Below are 20,789 nucleotides of genomic sequence, written 5' to 3' on the forward strand. Positions count from 1 at the left end.
AGGGAGATATCCCCCAACACAGTCTGCTTGGGTAGTGGTTTTGGACTGATCATTGTGATGAACGGGATGACTCCTGATGTACTCCGGCTTCTTGGTATGGCTTCCCGGAACCCTCCTGGTCTTCCCGCCATTCCCGTTACCTTGTTCTCTGTTTGGACATGGCTCCAGTTCTTCCCGGGGTCGCTGGATCCTTCCTCTGCGATTTCCGATACTTACGTTGCTCTGCAGCAGGCTCCAGCTGGTGGTCTCAGCACTGTTTTCAGACCTCACGGTCCACCTTTCTCCGGTCGTGCCACCACCTCGATTGCCTCTTCCTTATGGTGAGTTGGCTTCCAGCCGACTCCTGGGACGTTGTAGCAGTTTCCTTTTCTTTGTGGCCTCCCCCTGGAGGAACGGCTCCTATGCATCTCTGGTCCTCCCGGTTTCAATCACCTGGGCAGGACTTGCATGATGAGTATATTCTTGCTTTCTGCTTCAAGTTGTTGACTACGCCCGCACGTAACTTCGAACACAATCTTCATGCCTCCACTGAGCCATCTCGTTGCAGTACTTGGCTGGCTTTTTCATACAATAACACATGGTTCCACTATCAATGGTGGGGAGGAAAGGGTGACCATGAGGGTAGGGGGGTTCTGTGACAGGGTTTTAGGGAGGCTTTTCTCCAGGTGTGTCCTTATCCCCAGGAGGGGAATATTGACAAGCCACGGCAAATGGAGAATCTGTAATGCCTTTGGAGTAGGCGACATGCCAGTTTGTCAGAGGATGCGTCTGAGGGCCGCCACTTCTGCTCAGCCACTCTGCACTTGTGTTTTAGAGAGGCTAGGTCAGAGTCATACCAAGTGTTACGCTTAGATGTAGGTTTCATTCAGATTCTCATGACAGGGGCAAGGATATCCAGAGTGTTGGTGATAGAAAGTTGAAGATTGGCAAGGACGGAGTCAGCAAGGGCATCCTTGGCAGGAGAGGGAGGGGGAATGAAGGTGGTAGCGAAGGCAGCAACTGACACTCGCTTCATCGGTGGAATGACTGAGAAGGAGATAAGCGGTGCCGGCAAAGGCGTAGTAGGGGGACCTAAGAGATCAAGATAAGAAGACAGGAGGAAGTGGTCAGACCAGGAGAGAGCAGTAGTGCGAAGGTTGGAGATAGGTATGTCAGAGGATATGATAGCATCCAAGGTATGTCTGGCAGAATGTGTCAGACTTGAAGGATGGATGGTGATGGAAAGAACGTTGCAGAGGCTGCGAAAGCGACTGGTGGCCACCTCAGACAATATCCAGGTGAATATTGAAGTCGCCAAGGAGGAGGAGTTTGGAGGTAGAGGCAAGAAGTTCGACCACTCGGAAAGGAAGAGTGCGACCGGACCACAGGTCCAGTAGATGGTAGCAAGAGTCTGCGAAAGGGATGGCGAGATACCAAGCCTGCAGACGAGGCATTCAAAGGAGGAGTAGGACTGGGTGGGAATGATGGTGGCAGGGATCCAGTCAGGGAAGATCAAGGCCACTCCACCTCCCGACCAGTTAGGCCTGGGCTTGGAAAGGATCTTGTAGCTGTCAGGAAGGAGTGTGTCAAAAGCAGTGATGAGCTGGCAGTGAACCACATCTCTGTGAGGGCGAAAAACTCAAGGTCAAAGCCTTCAAAGATTAGACCGAAATCAGAAGCGCGTTTGACAGAAGAGTGAGAGTTGAAGGTTGCAAGATGAATCTGATTACCATCTTTGAAGGACATCCAAGGGGGAGTACTGGGATGTGGTACACCCATCAGAGGCGGAGAAGGATGCAGTTGATACAGGAAGGAAGATGCCTGTCAAGGAGAAGGTTGATTTTAGAGCCCTGGGTCATGACCGTGCCATTGAGATGGACATTAATGATGCACCTAGAGGATGAGAAACCGGCGAAGAATAATTCCCATCTGGTGCCTCCATTAATGGGAGAAGAGGAGAAGGGAGTGAGGACAAAGACCATAAGTGGAGTCCATAGTTAAGGGGATGGAGCGAAAAAGAGGATGTCTATAACAGTCTGCCTGGAAGCGGCGTTGACATAGATGTCAGCGATGGGCAGGCCTGGATTGCAAACCAGGAGATTCCCTTTGAGCTTTCTCCTTCCAGACTTCGAGAGGGAGGAGGGAGGAGGGATAGGTGATAGAGTAGCAGTTGAAGTAAATAGGAGAGATGGAGAGGGCCATGGGTGGGCAGAGAGATGGAAGGAGATGCGGGAGAGATGAGAGCTGCAGAGGCACGATTAACTCACCCGATGGTCTACTAGTAGAGAGATGACGTAGGAAACAAGCAAAACAGCATCTTTTTCATGCTCTTCAGGGTCGCACGGACAGTCAGCCCGCCTTCCAACAGAAGCAGATCCACAGATGCAGCAGTTGAGGGCTATAGGAACTAAAGTCAATGCTGCCAATAGGTGGCTAGGTTTCCTCTTCAAACATGACCCAAATAGCACAGTCAAGGCTGTTGGGACAGTTTTTCTGAAGTCCAACTAAGGGCTTAGTAAAACCATTCAACTGAGGCCGTATAAGGCTGTACCACCTGAGTTCAGGGTAGCGTAGACAGAGCAGCCAGGCCCATCATAGGAGGGAGAGAGGGCTGTAGAATTATGTAGACATAAATAATGTATTTAAATACAGGTAGGCTCAGATAAATCTAGGGTGAAAACATACTAACACATTATATGAAATCACAATTGATAAAAACACAACACTATACTTCAAGGTACACAGACCAATGTATAAACCTTATTTGGACCACCTAAGAGTAGTTCTAGGGAAGTCAAAGCCTCTTCATACGCATTCAGTATAGGTCACACCTATTCTTGGGGAGTAAAAACAAATGGTTACTTTCACAATTACATTCAGCAGTAGACCCTACCAGTTGTATAGTGACCCTACCAGTTGTATAGTGACGCTCAGTACAAATCACAGTCAGTCAACTGGACAATATACTTTTGGTGAATAGTGGAACACTTATTCTAGGTACAGTAAAAACCTATAACTATTTTGTGATAGCACACGGTTATACTAGGCGAGTAGAACCTAAGGATGTAACATTCAATTACAGGTGCTTTTGAGATCAGTGAAACCCAGAATGAGATGAGCAGTAACTCTGGTAATTTATTTTTGGGATGACAGCTAACTCAAGGTAATTAAAACCCATATACGTTTTTAACCTCACAATGAAATCCAGGTTAGATCTTTCCCAGCTATACAAGTACCTTATGTATGACTCATGAGGGACAGTTGGAACCAAAGACTCTGTGAGTCTGTCTATAACAGTACAGGAAAAGCAAAACCCAATGTTACTCTTTACTTAATAACTCAGTTATTCTAGGTAGGCAACAACCTTATACAGACTTATTCTGGATAGGCTAACAGCAAGTCAGGGGAAGCAAAACCCAGTTGGGGGACACTCGTACAATTATCCTAACAAGACTAATCTGGTGATACCAACAGTTGGAGGACACTAGTTCAATAACCCTGGTGAAACCAACACATTACTTTTGGGAAGTGGCACAACCTTATCACAGGAGAGTAATATACCTTCACATCTACTTTCTGTTACAGTTTCTAGGAAAGAAAAGATGTTAAACATTCTGTTAAGAATAGTGCATCACACATCCAAGGTAAGTAAGAACTTCTGTAATTGTTCGTTACAATTACCAACGAACTCTTGCAGTGCCAAGATAGGTTCTTAAGTAGCAAAAGTCAGAGTTCCTTAGGAAGACTGGGCAAACAGGCAAGTACTTTACTTCTGAGTTAGAAGAGGGTTCAGGGGCATCACAGAAGACACCGTAGCAGGATTCTAGTAGTGGGACTGGGTGCACTGGACGAGAGACCTCCCAATCACAGAAAACACCCCACAGCTACACAGAAATCCCAAGAGACTTAAGGTAAATACCCAAGCCAACACAGTACCTCAGCACTGAAGAGGAGTTTGCAGCAGGACTATTTCAGGATCTCCAGCAAAAAACCTGCTCAGTGGATTCCTTGTCGTGGTGACTGAAAACAGGACCTTGGAAGGGACTTTGCTGCAGGGATCGATGGAGGAGGCTCTAGGCAACGTTTTCCCTGCGGCTGAATGTGGTTCTGCGGTTTTGGCTCCTTTTCAAGGAGCACAGAAAACAGAAAATCGCGGTTGAATTCTCATTGTTACAATGGTCCAGCATTGGTGGTTGTGGGGACTTTACAGACTCGATTCATGTCTCTGGAGATCCACCAGAATGCCGATGAAGTTAATGCGAGATTTGGAATTCGGAAGACCGGGCACCGCACAGTAGTTTGAGGTCCCAGTGTATTGGGGTATTGCAGCAATGCAACGTCGCAGCAATGCGTGGGATGGCTCAAAATGCAGGTCCTCTTGAGTCTAGTGGGTCTCACCAGGCTCTGGGTCACGTTCCTCATTTTCGGAGTCCCCAGGTTGATTGGAAGGAAGAGCTACAGCAGGCTCGGGTTACACAGCATTCTCTCGGGTCGCTGGAAATAGTCTCTACTGCTTTTCCTTCATCATCCTCCTCTTCGGTTTGAGTTCCAGTGGTCGACTGGTCTTCAGCTTCCAGGTTCGTAGTATTTAACAGGAATTACAAGACAACTTCTGCATTCTCTCCCTGCATTTTACAAGAACGGGTGGTCTGGTTGGCCAATCAGGGCAGCCAGCCCCCACTGGGATTTGTCCCCATTCAGGCAAGGAGGAAAACAAAGGGCGTTGGAGTTTTGGACACCGCCCTCGCTTCCTGTCCTCACAGACAGACTGGAACCTGGGTGGGGAGTCCAGAGGACTCGCGCTGAAGATGAAAAAATCACCCAAAGGAATTTCCCACCATGGATGTCAGGGGAAGGAACAAGAAACACTACAATGGCGAAAAAAGACTGGGACCATTTTGGTAAAATGAGCAGCACCCTTAGGTGCCTTTACTGCAGCTGTGCACACAGCCCGCGGTAAAGATGCACCAAATTAATGCAAGTTATCAGTGCCACCAGCCATTGAATGTAAGCTTTTCCCTGTAACAGAATTGTTAGTTTTAGTGTGAAAAGGGATACAGTGTAGCTCCCCAGCACTCCACATAAGGTGTGGTGTTCTGGCTTCACAGAATAAAATATAAAAGGGATCCAAAGATCCTTTCCACCCTTGAGAACTGTAGTTCTGCCAAGGTTAGCAAAAGAAAGCTAAAGGGGGAGTGTTAGGGAGAATTCTCTGTTTAGGCTGAATTTCCTAACCTAGTGAGTCCCCCAGCAGCTTTTCTGGATTTTTGGGGTTTATTTATTTCTCCTGCCAAGAGTGAGACTCTTTTACCCTCACTCTTGGGCATGATTTGAGTGTGTTTCTTTGACTCTAGATGTGTTTAATGGGCTATGGGGTCTTTTACGCCATAGGGCTTCATGTGTTTTTGTGATGTGTGTTACACAGCACCCTCAGTGCAGTAAGACAGGGGTGTCATAGTGACCCCCCAATATAGACTCCATACCCTGGGACGGACTGTCTCCCAGGGCATGTAAAGTCACCATTGACTTTAGTAGTCTCAAATTCAGAACAGAACCAGTACAAACCATCATATTGTGGACGTACTGGCCGGGGCAATTCGATTGCCCCGGGGTCTGTTAGTCGAGGGGGCACGTCTCCGTCCCTCCTGATCAAGTTTTGGCTGGTGGCAGTGGATACTACTTTTTATATTCGACCGCGAATATATCTCTATGGGATTTCCCATTGTTTGAGGCTACCAACTTTCATTATTTAATTCCTATAGCCTCGAACATACCGCCGGTTTATTTATTTAATATTAATTCTCTGGTTGGTATTTTTTGCCAAAACTCGGTTCTAAAATGGCGTTTGTGTTTGCTTCTGTGACTCCAACCCAAGTTGAGCCCTTTGTTCCACTTTTTTGGCGGGCTTCTCCACAGAAGCCCTCCAAAGTGGTGCCACTCTGTCTGGGGTACTTAGGAGGGGTGGAGGGGGATTTAGGCACCCTGGACTGAGTTGCCTAGGCAACTCAAGTCGCACTCAGTCTTGATTGGCCCAAGTGGTGAGCCGGCCGGCTCACTACTTAGCATGTTTGAGTGACAACTAGGCTGAGTGAATGGGAGTTGTCTGCATAAAAGCAGGGCTTTGGGGACTGGAACTTTAGAAGTCGCCACAGGACCTAGGAATCCGACGAGGGAGAAGCTGAGCCGACCTGCTACGACGACACCACCGGTGGAGCCCTGCTGAACCGTCTCACCACTTTTCCCAACGACAGAGGAGATCTCCAGCCCGGAGAGTCTTTTTCCTTCGACTGGTGGGGATAACCAGTCTGCTTCCTTTTTCGCTTCCTGGAGCATCTCGTGGCCGCCTTGCCTGTGCCAAGCACCAGGGCAACCGGGATACCACGTTTTACCACTACCGCAAATCAAAGGGTAGTACCTTTAACCAGAAAACTCTGCGGCTGGTTTCTTCCCTGGCAGTGCAACGACCTTCATCTTTCCTCCACGTCGAGATCTTCTCTTCCTCTGGACGACGCTGTGACTTTCACCCGCTGCCAGGAACAACTGCCCCCCCTGGAGGATCCTTTCCACATAAGGTACCGTGTTCCGCCTGGCTTCCCTTGCAACCGACTGTACGAGGTAGATTTAGCCCCCGGCTTTCGACCCTGGGTTAGCTTGGGAGACCCTGGCTAAACCTTTCTGAGCCTAACTAAAACTTCTCCAGCATGGGGTCTGGCATGGATTCACATGCTCATGAATATTCCCCGTCGTCAGGCTGGGAATCCTCGGTAAAGAAAAAACCAGTATCAGTTTCGTTTCTGATCTGTCTTTCGTAGTAATAACCAATCACTGGTCTCTGCGTCATACTGACCACAGCCAATGACTGCCCTCTACCTAAGCACCGCCTCTGGCAGCCATCTTCAGATTTTTACCGCACGTTCATGTCTTGGGATCCTCGTGCTATTGCTCTCGAGCGTTAGTGCTATTTTTCGCGCTTTTTCACAAAAAACTTCGATTCTTTCGGTCAAAAGAGCCTCAAGCTCCACCGATCCTACATCCGATCAACGGGGACCCGTGTCGGATTCATCTGTGCCCCTCAAGGGTGAAGATTTCGTCGAGCTACGCTTCGGAGGACTCCAGAAGCTTCTCAGGCCCGGTCTCGGAGATGGCCCAGGAGAAGGGAAGCTCGACGCCCGGAAAGCTGTTCAGGGTCTGCCCTGGATGCCAGCTGCAGAACGTCTTCAAGGAGGACGAACACTCTTTCTGCCTTTACTGCCTTCATGAGGACAAGACGCACGTGGAGAAGGACTGTGCGTTTTGCGGCAACATGTCGGAACGGACCATGAAGGACCGCCATCAACGTCTCGCCAACTGGCTGGAGGGTAAGAGCCCGTCTGGCGAGAAGAAGAAGAAATCCGAGCGGTCTTCTAAGACCTTTGAGGGCGCCCCGGCGACGGGGGCCCAACATAAGGCCAAGCACCGCGAGTCCGCTGGCACCGGGAGCGCCGAACGGTCGGGCTCTACGGGCGCCAGGCAGGGCGCACCCTCCCCGGCACCATCAACCACGAGCCAACGCTCTGGGTCGGGTAAGAGGAAGGCCGAGCACCCGGCGAAGCTCCTGGAGAGGCCCCGGTCGAGCTCTAAGGCAGAGGAGGAGCGTGGCAGTGCCCCCTCCCTCAAGGATAAGGCGGTGAGCGCACCTAAGGTGGTGAAGGCCTTGATCCATCCGACCAAGCCCTCTATCGAAACGGTCGCGGCGGCCCTGGCTCAGCCTGTGGTGGCTACACCAGTGGTGACGACCTCAGGGCCCAGAATCTCCATGCCTCCGCGGAGGGAGTCTTCCTTTGTGCCCATCGATAGGACCCCCGTGAAACCCTCCGTGGGGAAGAAGAAGGGGGGGCAGGGCGTCGTCGTAGATTCGGCCTCAACCTCAGAAGAGGAGCTGATCGAGGTCTTAAGCCACGGCCTAGGCGTGGAAGAAGGCCAGCCCGTCGGAATGGACCCCGACGCAGGTGACGACGACGACATCGTCGAGGATACCGACGGGGCCCCTGCTCGCACGTCGGATTCCCCTCTGCCAGCGCCGCAAGACAACTCGGCGGCCATTTTGTTGGCCATACAGTCCTTATGCTCCGAGATAAGGACGAGGCTACCGTTACCGACGGAGGAACCTCTCCCGTCGGGGGATCCAGAACCGGGACCTTCTGGTGTTCCCCTACCAAGAAAAGAAGGATCCATCCACCACCTCCTTTTCAACCGTCGCGCCCCGTCCAGCCCTCCTCCCCGTCCACCCGAGGGGATGATACGGGGACTGACACGGCAGCGACGGGTACGGACGACGAGGCATACGACGAGGATTTTCCGTCGTCGCCTCCCACCAGGGCTTCTCCGCCCGACGAGATCGGATCTTTCCACTCCATGATCTCCAGGGCTTCCGAGCTTTTCCAACTCTGCCCTGAGGAGAAGAAAAAGGAAGGCTTCCTTTATCAGCGGCGCGAGGCCAAGAGGAAGACGGTCCTCGCAGTGCCTCTGTTGGACGACATTTGGGATGAGGGCCTTTCCCTCCTCAAGAACCCTTCCACGACGCCAGCTAGAAGAGACCGGTACGAGAAAAAGTACCGGGTCCCGGACACGGCCCCCCTATGCCTCCGGGCGCAGCCTACCCCGGACTCCGTCGTCTCCGCGGCAGCCAGGAAGAAAGCGGGGGGGGGTGCGGCCTCCACATCGACTTCCCCGCCGGACGGCGAGGGAAAGAAATTGGATGCTATGGGACGTAGAGTCATCTCGTCGGCAGCGACGACGATTAAAGCGGCCAACGCCTTGGCTATCGTGGCCCGCTACGACAGGGAGCTCTGGTACAAGATAGCTCCCCTGCTGGATTTTCTGCCGGACGACAAGAGGGCGGAGGCCCTGGAGATCCTGCAGGAAGGTGAGGTGGCCTCGGACCACGCCATCACCGTGGCGACGGACATCGCCGACACTGGGTTCCGCCAGCTGGGCAACGGCGTTTGCCTTCGACGTCGTGGATGGCTCAAAGCTACGGACTTTCGGCAGGACGTCCAGACCAGAGTCCTGGACATGCCCTTCGACGGGAACAACCTGTTTGGGAAGACAGTGGACGATTCCCTTCAGGCCATCAAGGCGGATACTGAGACGGCCAGGGCCCTTGGAGTCCTGCAGCAACGACGAACGCCCTTTCGGAGCGGCGGAGGCAAGGGCGCCTCCAAAGGTTCCGGCGGCGGTTTAGCTTCCTACCGTCAAGCGGCCCGCTCGTCGTCGCAAGAGGCCTACAGAGGACGAGGCAAGTCTAGCGGACCCCGCCGTCGTCGCCAAGGAGGTCAAGGCGGCAAGGCCGCGTCCAAGCAGGATTGAACCGTTCGTGGGGTCGGGCCCCCACCGAAGCACCCCGGTGGGAGGCCGGCTGGCGGGCTTCGTCAGCGTGTGGGAGTCCATCTCCACCGACCGTTGGGTGCTGGACGCCCTGGCCCGGGGCCACGCGCTCGAGTTTCAAAGAAGGTGCCCGCGCGTCCCCCCCCGTGGCCAGGAAAGAACTTCACGTCCCTCAACTTCTCCTGGAGGTAAAGGCGATGCTCAGAAAGGGCGCCATCGAACTCGTCCCAAAGAGGCTTCGGGGCTCCGGAGTCTACTCGCGATACTTCCTCGTGAAGAAGAAGACGGGAGGATGGCGCCCCATCCTAGACCTGCGACGTCTGAACAAGTTCATCAAGGCGCAGAAGTTCCGGATGGTCACCCTCCAGCACGTCCTGGGTCAGCTGGAGGAAGGAGACTTCCTATCGTCGTTGGATTTGGAGGATGCCTACTTCCACATTCCCATCCTAAAGGGGCACCGAAAATTCCTCAGATTCGTGGTCCAAGGGCGTCATTACCAGTTCAAAGCCCTTCCCTTCGGACTACGGTCGGCACCCAGGGTATTCACCAAGTGCCTCGCACCGGTGGCGGCGCAGCTGCGCCGCGAGGGGATTCACGTCTACCCCTACCTGGACGACTGGCTCATCCGCGCCAAGACGAGGGAGCTCGCCGTGGTCCACACGGCAAGGACCGTCCAACTCCTCACGGACCTGGGATTCTCCGTGAACTACGCCAAATCCCACCTGGTGCCCGCGCAAGTCGCACTGTTTCTGGGAGCGAGGCTCGACACAGTGTCCCTTCTGGCCTCCCCGTCGGAGGAGAGGACCAGGACCATCTTGGGCAAGGTGCAACGGATGTTGGTGGCCGACGCGGCCAAGGTGAGGTCCATCAAGTCCCTCCTCGGGATGATGTCTTCCTGCATCTACCTCATTCCCATGTGCAGGCTCCGGATGCGCCCGTTGCAAGAATTCCTGGATGCGCGCTGGATCCAGACGACGGGCAGCTTCGAGGAAAGGATCAAGCTCGACGAGAGTTTCCGACGAGCGATACGGTGGTGGGGCACCCGCGCGCATCTGACGGCGGGCATGGACTTCCAGACCCCAGCCCACCAGGAGACTGTGACCACGGATGCCTCCCTGGAAGGGTGGGGAGCGCACACCGAAAATCTGCACGCAAGAGGACTCTGGCTCCCGACGGAGAAGTCCCTGCATATCAACGTCCTGGAGCTCCGTGCAGTGTTTTGGGCCCTCAGGTCCTTCCTTCCGTCCCTCAAGGGCAAGGTGGTGAGGATCTTCACCGACAACACCACCACCATGTTTTACATCAGGAAACAGGGCGGAACCAGGTCCCCAGCGCTGTCCAAGGAGGCGCAGGACCTGTGGCATTGGGCCGTCGCCCAAGGGATTTTTCTGGTGCCGTTTCATCTGGCAGGGATAAAAAACACCATCGCCGACTCACTCAGCAGGGAGCTGCGCTCGTGCCACGAGTGGGAACTACGGCAGGATCTGGTGGATCGCCTCTTCCGACGGTGGGGCACACCCCAGATCGACCTGTTCGTGACGGCGACGAACACCAAGTGCCGGAGGTTCGCCAGCAGGTTTCCCCAGACGAGGAGCATGGGCGATGCTTTCTCGTTCCCCTGGGAGGGCCTGTTCCTCTACGCGTTCCCTCCCTTGCCTCTGCTAATCCGGCTCGTCAACCAGCTCAAGAGGTCACGGTGCAGGATGATCCTCGTCGCACCTGCGTGGCCGAGGCAGATATGGTTCCCGGACCTTCTGGACTTGTCAGCGTCCCCGCCGATCAAGCTGCCGACGGACGCGGATCTACTCTCCAGGGAAGGAGGCGCCATCCACCACCACGACCCGAAGTCGCTGAACTTGCAGGCCTGGCTCCTGCAGCGCTAGAGTTTGGAGGATACGACATACCGGCCGATTGCAGAGAGGTTCTTGCAAAGGCCAGGGCGTCCTCGACTCTTAAATGCTACGGACACAAATGGAAGAGGTTCTCTGTCTGGTGCCACGCACAGAAGATTAACCCTCTACGGATTACGGCTCCCCAAGTACTGCCGTACCTGCTGACGCTGGCCAAAGCTGGTCTGGCACACGCGTCCATCAAGATTCATCTTGCTGCGATCTCCCGATACACCAGAACCACGGGGCGGACGTCCTTGTGGTCTCATCGTCTGGTGAAGGAGTTCATGAAGGGACTGTTCAGATCGTTCCCGCCGGTGAAGGCTCCGGCTCCGGCGTGGGAGCTCAACGTGGTGCTGACCAAGCTCATGGGACCTCCGTTCGAGCCTCTGCACTCGGCCCCGTTGAAGTTTCTATCGTGGAAAACAGCTTTTCTTGTGGCCATCACCTCCGCATGACGAGTGGGAGAGATCCAGGCCCTTTCCTGCAAGGCCCCGTACTTGACTTTCCACGACACGAGGGTAGTGCTCAGGACGCACCCCTCCTTCATGCCCAAGGTACCGTCGGACTTCCATCTCAACGAACCCTTGGTGTTGCCTGTGTTCTTCCCGTCGCCTTCGTCGCCGGCTGAGAGGACTTTGCACTCGCTGGATGTGGCTAGAGCGCTGAAGTTCTACGTAGACCGCACAAAGTGTTTTCGGAAGACGTCACAACTCTTTGTGAACTTTGGACCTGTCAATCAGGGGAAGGCTCTCTCGAAGGCTTCCATTTCCAGATGGCTCTCCGGCTGTATCATGTACTGTCACCGGTTGGCAAACCGACCGCTGCCTGGCCGTCCGAGAGCCCATTCCACCAGAGCGATCGCAGCTACCACGGCGTTCCTATCTGGTGTGCCCCTGCTGGACATATGCAGGGCTGCTACGTGGAGGTCGACGCACACCTTCACGAAATTCTACTGCGTCGACCGGGATTCCAGGGAGGAGTCCAGGGTCGGCCAAGCAGTGCTGCGCAACCTGTGCGCCTGAGGTGAGCCTGGTGAGGAGGTAAGATGCTTAATGTTGAGTTGATGTGATGCTTTATGTTGAGCCTTTGCCACCTCCCGTGGTTGTGCATGTGTGTACTGCTATGTATTCTTTATTCATGAGCATGTGAATCCATGCCAGACCCCATGCTGGAGAAGGAACAAGTTACTTACCTGTAACTGTTGTTCTCCAGCATGGGTCTGGCATGGATTCACATGCGAACCCTCCCGCCTACCCCTCTGCGGCTCTTCACTTGGTCATACTGCCACTTCACGTGCTTCCAAATCTGAAGATGGCTGCCAGAGGCGGTGCTTAGGTAGAGGGCAGTCATTGGCTGTGGTCAGTATGACGCAGAGACCAGTGATTGGTTATTACTACGAAAGACAGATCAGAAACGAAACTGATACTGGTTTTTTCTTTACCGAGGATTCCCAGCCTGACGACGGGGAATATTCATGAGCATGTGAATCCATGCCAGACCCATGCTGGAGAACAACAGTTACAGGTAAGTAACTTGTTCCTTTTCTAAACTCCCTGCAAGACTTTTTAAGCCTGTTGTCATTGTGTGATCTTAGGTGCATTTGTGCCCTGCTCTCTCCAAGAGTGGGCCCGGCCTATGGACTTTGGCTCACAAGTAACTTTTGACTTTCCTGACTTGCTTAAGAGTTCCTAAGTATTAGTGTGGTGTATTTTCCTACATTCTGCCTTTTTCCCCTCCCTTTTTCGTTAACTTATTGGAGTGCCATCTATAGTTAAGCGCTCACCTCTGTCTGGAAATAAGTGGTGTTAACTAAGACTTGTCTGATAAGGAATAAGGGATGTATATATAATAGTAACTGTGTTTAGAGTGATTTACACTAATAGTGCTGGAGTGTTTCAATAAGTGTGTTTTTAAATAAATAATTATATACCTTGATACCAAAGCTCTGGTCAGTGTTTGCTTGTGCTATTGTGTCTGAGTGCCTATTGTGTACACTTTACATACTGCCTAACTCTTCTTGAGGGAAGTCTGACTGCTCAGCCACAGCTACCAGGTAAATCTGGGTGGTACAGACTGCTACCAAGTGGGTTTACTGCCAACACCTGTAGTCCTAAATCTTTTGCAGTGGTCCCCAAGGGAACTGCACAGGTTCCTGCCTAACAGGGAGCCCCTAAGGCAACCCAGCAACAACAGGCATGTATTGCCAATAAGTTGTTAAAGAGGATAACTTTTAAAAAGACACTATGGAGAGTCTAAAAAATTACACCGATAAAAAGAGTAGAAGATTCTGAGAGTGCAGAAAAAGTCTCCCACTCCCAGAGGTATTAAGGAAAAAATATCCCACTAGTAAAGCAAAAGGTTCTGGGGTTGACCAAGGTCAGGAAGGTTTACCAGTTCTGTGAAAATCTTACCTAATAAAGTCCTTAAATCTGTATCTAGAGGTCGAAAAAAGTCATCCTTGGTCCTCGAAGCCTCTACTATGACCATGCGTCCAGCTCAAGATGTCCTGGACGTTCCATGTGTCCAAAAAAAGGACAGAAATTAGAAAGGAGTTTCTGTATCTGGGCTTTCTCTTCCCCCATATTTTGAGGAAGCGAAAAAAGAATCCAAGCTTTGTTGCATGAATGTCAATGAGCAGTTGAGAAAAGGAGAATTTCAAGAGGTTGAGGCATATCCTCAATTTCCAATTAAATTATTTCACCCCACAAGTAATGTCTACTTAGCAGCTAGCCCTAGGTTGAGGATGTTGAGGATTGTGTTCCTGAAATTCTTGTGTGGTACTCGTCTGATAAACGGACAGATGTCTATGAAATAGATACAATGGTCTCTATCCCCCTTGCCCTTTTATTCAGCCTTACTGGTAACGAGGAAGGAGCAGCAAGTAGAATTGAAACCCTTACATTGGTACTTCAGCATGTGTTGTCAAAGGGCAATTCTCCTCTAACCTTGCTTACAAGGGAAAATGACCTTCAGTAGTCATCACATTCGAACCGTACTGGCGCAGCTTCCATCTCTTGCCAAATGTTCCAAACCACCAGAGCAATGCCATATGAACACCTCTGCGTTTGCATCGAATAGTCATTCATAAAGATGCTGTACTCTCCAGTGTGTGCACTCATTCGGTTCTTAATATTATTCAATCTGAGCTCTTGAATATGGATTCCATCCACTGCCCCCTGCTCCCCCTCCCCCCACCCTCGCCTCCCCTCCCTTCTGCAAATCAGCCAAATAATCTAAGACCTTTTAGTGGACGCTAGGCCTGGTAACTGTATCCAGCAGAGAAGAAGCACTATTGTTGCCACTAGTGGATCTCCCCATCCCTGAGAGGCCCCGCCCAATACAACTCTGACCTGGGTAAGGAGTACATTAAGTGGCTCAGCAATGTTATGGCAGCTCCGTATATTGTTGAGAAATGTCTGCATCCCAGAATTGGGTGCCATCTTGCATTGTATTTCCATAGACTCTGGTGGTGAGAGCAATCTACCGGCGTTCCTCTGAAAACTAGAAATATGAAGGCTGATTCATCCGAGATAAGAATAGTTTTAAATATATTTGGTACTATGTGCATAATGTCACACCGAGCATGTGTTTCACATTATGGATATCCTTCCGAGGGTCTGTCTTAGAAGTCTGACTTTCTGGGTGCATTTCCTTTTCTTCCTTATCGTTTTCCCATGATGTGTAATAATCTACCACTACTGATGTTTTTTTTGCTTTTGTTCATGTTGATTAGTGGTTCTTTAGCTAGCGCATTGTTATAATAGGGTTGTTTGCGCTATATAAAAATATACATTTAAAAAAATGAGTTACATCATTTGTGGAAGTTTGTTTGGAATTCAGTCTGCAACGCAATAGAATTACACGTGTGCGCTCCCGTTGGAATCATAATTACTGCAATGGGCGCTTTACCCAGGGCCTGACCATGACCATGCCAGAGGCCTTTGCAGGACACCCAGTGGCAAATAGGGTCAGAGCCACTTTGCCCCCATTTGTGTGTCCACGAGTTACAAGCCATGGCCTGTGGCTGTTGCCAGTGTCCACTTTTCCTAGAGCTTGGCCTCTGACCTTACTCCACCCTCACCAACCCACCCCAAAGTGCCCAAAAAGTTTGCACTCCCGCCCCAAACCCCCACAAAAACCAGATCGATTGTTTTTGGACTAGCCAGTTTGATTGCATCCTAGCTTATCAGCGTCCACCGAAGTGTATGTCAACTCCCTGAAAGTGAGTTTATGGTTCATTGGACCCATATATCAGTATGATTTTTGGCTTGAGTTCAAACAGTCCCCTGGATGGATTTGCACCGAACTTGTGGAAAACCAATTTCGGTAGTGGAGCACAGCTGATCCTTGTTCAAATAATTCATCCAGAGGTTTGGCCTGTAACCGTGAGCAAGTGTTCCCCTAGGAGACATGTGTGGTAAACTTACATTTTCGACTCCCCTGCTATATCTTGGTATCCCATTTAAGGAACTTCACATAATTTTACATTCAAATTCCCAAATAAATGTAGATCAGACTATGAAAGTTTTGTGATGATCCGTCAAACAACGCTAAACTTGCAAACCTCTGAAAAAGTGCTATTGTGATGGGGAGTCCTACTTAACCATAACTGCCGTCACTATCCTGACTTTGTAACATGATTATCTGTTTGTGTATACATGTATACACACATGTATAGAGAGAAAGAGAGAGATATGCATGTATACGCACACCCGAAGCTCCACACACATCTATATATGAATCTGCCTTCTGGCAATAGACTGACAGCCTCTGTCACAAGAGATTCCGTGTATTGATACCGATCGTAGCTATAATCTTCATAATGTCTGCATGTTTTCTTTTCGTCTCGACTGTCTCGGAGCACAAATTCCCAGGTCAAAGGGCACATTTGTTTAATTTTGTATTCTTCTGCTTTTCAAGCCAGACAAGTGAACCTTTGCCTGCATTGCAATCTTTTGGCTACCGGCTATCCTCCTTGTTTTTCTTTTTCAGAGCTACAGTATGCATTGATGCTTACTCAAAGGAGTGTTGCTATTTAATTAAGAGTTTCCTCTTCTCCTCACCAGCTGGCGCTTATGTTGCACTGACACTTTTGGGCTCCCCTCCTCCATCTGCTGGGGTCTCTGGTTTGCCACAAGAATTTGGAGCCTCTGGGGTTCACAGGAGAGCCCAAATGTCCCCTCCACCACCGCCCCCGCCTCCACTACCTCCACCGCAGCGGATCACTGGACCCAAACCACTACAGGTATTACCAGGTTTTTGAATGACAGCTTTTGATCTGTGGTTAACTGCACCTGGAAAGCATTATTAAGAACAGCTGATTTTTAACAATAATAAATAGTTTCGTGTTGGGTCGCTTGAAATCCTCCTATGAGCAATTTGTAAAGATCCAATCTTAAACATTTCAGGTGAGTGACATGAGTCCTCCAAGGTGAAACCCAAAAGTCACAATGCCCAAGAAATGTTTGCGTCTTTATACTCTCCCTGATATGTGACACGCACACTGCATTGGCAACATCATTGGTGTTTCTTGGTTTTACAAAGTACTAAATCCTGAAATTGAATTTCATACCTTCTAAATTTGGATTATTTCAGTAGTATCAAACCTGCTTCTATTTCACAGTTAAAAAAAAAAAAAAAACTCCTGTAATCCTATATCATGCCTTTCCTTCTTTCATATATAGTGCGACCTTGCTAAGAGTTTTTTGTATTGTACCCTTTGCTATAAAAGACAGTAAGTGACTACACAGTCATAGTTCTCTTTCCATTAGACAAGGCATATCCAGTTCCTTTAATGCATTGCATTCCCTATTCAGAACAGCGATTCAGCTGTTCTGGGGTCTTTGGATATATCAACTTGTTCAACTAAGTAACTCTCGTATTTGGGTTAACTTCTATCTCCACTGCCACAAAAACTCCTCTAGCTGGAATGTGGTACTTCGGGCAGTACTGAGCCCTAAATACATTGTGTAATATCTAGCAATCTGACTTAAATAATGAGGAATCTTATCTGGATGCCCTGTTAGTACATTCTCCTAGCAGAGGTTCTTGCCCTCTAAGAAGACAACAACTAGTAACTTGTCAACAGTACTCTGGTAGCGGAATCTTCTGAACATTTGTAATATTTATTCTGCCGAACTCCTGAAGGGTCCCCTTCTATCACTGCGGGCAGTGGTAAGGTACCATTACTTTATGACACTCAGTAGTTATCTGCAATTCTTCTGTCAAGCTCGATGCTCCAATTCTTCCATCTGAACTTAGGGTATTATGTAACCACTAACCGGATTATCATCGATGTGGGCTGTATCTTCTGGTGGAGCTTCGGATCACTTCTGAACTGAAACATTGTGGTTTACCTGGACTTTGTTGTTGCCTTAATCATGTTTCTACTATCCTAGGACTCAGAAGTTCAAAAGCATGCCACTCAAATTTTACGCAACATGCTGAGGCAAGAGGAGACGGAGCTACAGGTATGTTTACGGAATTAATTGAAGACCACCATTTTACTGACCAAAGCTGACAATTTAAATGATGCTACACTGGACTAGGGCTTCAGACTCCGAACCAGAGCGACAGGATTGTGTAATATGTAGTTTGCAGACCAGTAACGAGAGTTGCCTTCTGTACAACTGTTTGTATGAGACTACTTTCTAAAGGTAGAGTCTCTGGTTTGTCCTTTAGTAGACCACTTAGTGAACTTTAACGGGAATGCGTTTAATCTTTTATGAGTGGGTTGGGTGGCTCAGCTTTTACAGCAAAACCTAGTTGCAGCAGGTTGTGTTATGTACGGGTGCAGAAGTAAGACTGTGATGCAGATGGCCATGGTATTGGCTATACACTTTTATTAACATGTTTAAAAGGAAATGAAAACCCTAACTTGCCCTAACTCTTAGAGGGGTTTCCCCTGCCTCAACGGAAATAACTACTGTCAGAATGTAAATGCCCCACTGCCCAGTGCATAAATCCTAACTCTGTCCCTTGAATGCCAAACTAACTAAACCAAACGGTGTCTTCTGGTGCTATAGGGGTGTCTCTGTTCCCCTGGACAAAAGGCAGTCCTCGTCGGATTCCATTGCTCTGACTCCAGCCACTCTTTGGCTGTCGTAGAAATGTTTTTCCAAAGCTTCCTCAAGCTTAAAAATCCACTCTTTGGGGTCCCAGACCCTGGTTGGTAGCCTTGCCTTTCCTTTGTTGGCTACTGTACTTAAAAGCTTTGCAAGCTGTGTGGGTCTCTGATTCTATTCCCCATCGCCAGGCTTGGAATCCTCTGCAAATAAATAAATAAATAAATAAATAAATAAATAAGTCTCCTCTATATCCAATCATTGTCCGTTGGCTCATACTGCCCCAACTAATGACGCCCACCCTCCTAAGCTCCACCCCTGGAAGCCATTGTCGCTAGTAAGTTGCTAGTGTTGGGAGTCATCGTGCTTCGCGCCTCGAAATGTGTGGATTTTTCTTATTAGTCTACCATCATGGAGTGGCTACCGGCAGCGGGGGCCCGTTGTCGGCAAGGATCGTCTTTCTGTGACTTCGACGAGCCCAGGCTTGGGCATACATCTCACCTCAACCATGTACTGGCTCCCTCTCACCAAGTGATGCACTGTTCATGTATTGCCTGGATGCTCTCTCCAAGCTGTATGGGCCTCTGACGCTTGGATGCAGACCTAGTTCCTTCTCACCAAGTGATGCAGTGTCCATCTGCTGATGAGGTTTCCAGACAAGTCCGATCTATGAAAGCCTCGTCTAAACAGGTTCACCCCTGTTCCTCCAAAACCATCAAGGACCACATCGACTCCCTGGCTCCTGCCTTGGCTGCCTTTTGCAACCACTCATTCGCCTCTGGAGTCTTCCCATCCCCCCTCAAGCACTCCCTTGTGCACCCCCTCCTCAAGAAACCCTCCTCCGACCCCTCCTGCCCGGCCAACTATCGCCCAATCTCCATCACTCCCTTCCTGGGCAAGCTCCTGGAGAAACTGGCCATCTCCCAGCTTAACCTCCATGCTGAATCTGTTGGTAATCTTCATGACCATCAATCCGGCTTCAGAGCGGCCCGAAGCACGGAAACTGCTCTCCTGAACATCCGTGAGGACCTGCTCCTGAACCTCGATTCCAACACTCCCTGTGTTCTCATTCTGCTCGATCTCTCCTCTGCCTTTGACACTGTCAACCATGCCATCCTGCTCAACCGTCTCCGTGATAACCTGGGTATCACTGGTCAGGCTCTGGCATGGCTGACCTCTTTCCTTTCCGGTCGACCCTCCCAGGTCCAAATGGGCTCCTTCCTCTCTGACATCTTTTTCTCCACCTGTGGTGTCCCCCAGGGATCCAACCTCTCTCCCTGGCTTTTCAACCAGTATCTGGCACTCCTTGCCCACCGCATCGCCGCTCTCTGCCCCTACTTCCAGTGCTATGCGGACGATACCCAGCTCATTTTCAGGCTACCCTCGGCCTCCTCCTCTCCTTCCCTCATCTCCGACTGTCTGTCTGCTATCCAGGAATGGTGTGCCGCCAATGACCTCTGCCTTAACGCCAGTAAGACTGAGATTCTACTCATCGGCACACCCACTCCCTCCTTCCCTGCAGCTCTCTGGCCGGCCTCCCTTGGCCCCCTTCCTGCCCCTACCTGCAAGGCTAAAAACCTTGGGGTCATCTTCGACTCCACACTCTCCTTCTCTCCTCATATATCTGACGTCTCTAAGAAGTCACACTACCAGCTGCACCTCCTCAGAGGTATTCTTCCCTTCCTCTCCTTCCCCCAGAAGCTCACTGTCTCCCGAGCCCTGGTTCTCTCAAGGCTGGACTACTGTAACAGCCTCTATCTTAATCTGCCTGCCTCCACTCTCCGCCCTCTGCAACTTATCCAGAACAGAACTGCGAGACTTGTCCTTGGCCTCAAGCCCAGGGACCGTATCTCTCCAGGACTGAAATCTCTTCACTGGCTCCCAGTGGCTGCGAGGATTAAGTTCAAAACCCTCTGCATTGTCCACAAGGCCTTCTGGGGCCTGGGGCCTAAATACCTTCAACTCTCTCTTCCTAAATATCTTCCTTCACGAGCCCTTCGCTCATCCTTCTCCAACTCCCTCATGGTCAGCCGCTTCTCGAAGCAACGAGCTGGGGGTAGATCTCTCTCCGCAGCAGGGGCCTCCCTCTGGAACAGCCTTCCTGCCTCCCTGAAACTTGAGGAGAACCATCTCCGGTTCCGGAAGCACCTCAAAACCTTCCTCTTCGCTTCTGCCTTCTCTCTCCCTCTCCCCTGCTAAACCTGCTTAACTCCCCACTGAATTCTGCACTAAACCTGCATCTGAGCCACTCTCAGCGACCTCGGTCCAGGTCCCAGCCACTCTCCACTTGCACTGCCTCCCTGGCTCCCCCTGCACTGTGGGACTGTCACTGCATCCCTACAGCCCCCTTCCCAGCACTTGCTCTGCACTTACCTCGCACTTTGCCACCAGCTGGCCCTTTTATTTATTATTTATTATTTATTTATTTTTACGCTACTTACCTTGTACCGCACTTCCCCCCCACCTCCTCCCCCTGCACTTTCTCCTT

At 50.6% G+C, this 20,789-nt stretch overlaps 1 protein-coding gene across 3 annotated transcripts in view; it reads left to right on the plus strand.

The window, feature by feature from the left end:
* The window catches only part of ARHGEF11 (Rho guanine nucleotide exchange factor 11), a 1,841,770-nt gene that overhangs the window by 573,056 nt on the left and 1,247,925 nt on the right, over positions 1-20,789 (plus strand). For all 3 annotated transcript variants that reach the window (XM_069604553.1, XM_069604546.1, XM_069604551.1), the window contains exons 6-7: positions 16,304-16,482; positions 17,636-17,707. In XM_069604553.1, the coding sequence (XP_069460654.1) occupies positions 16,304-16,482; positions 17,636-17,707 (251 nt within the window). The remainder of the gene's footprint in view (positions 1-16,303; positions 16,483-17,635; positions 17,708-20,789) is intronic.

The sequence above is a fragment of the Ambystoma mexicanum genome, chromosome 1p (genome assembly GCF_040938575.1).
Source record: "Ambystoma mexicanum isolate Mex_15411 chromosome 1p, UKY_AmexF1_1, whole genome shotgun sequence".
NCBI classification, from domain to species: Eukaryota; Metazoa; Chordata; class Amphibia; order Caudata; family Ambystomatidae; genus Ambystoma; species Ambystoma mexicanum.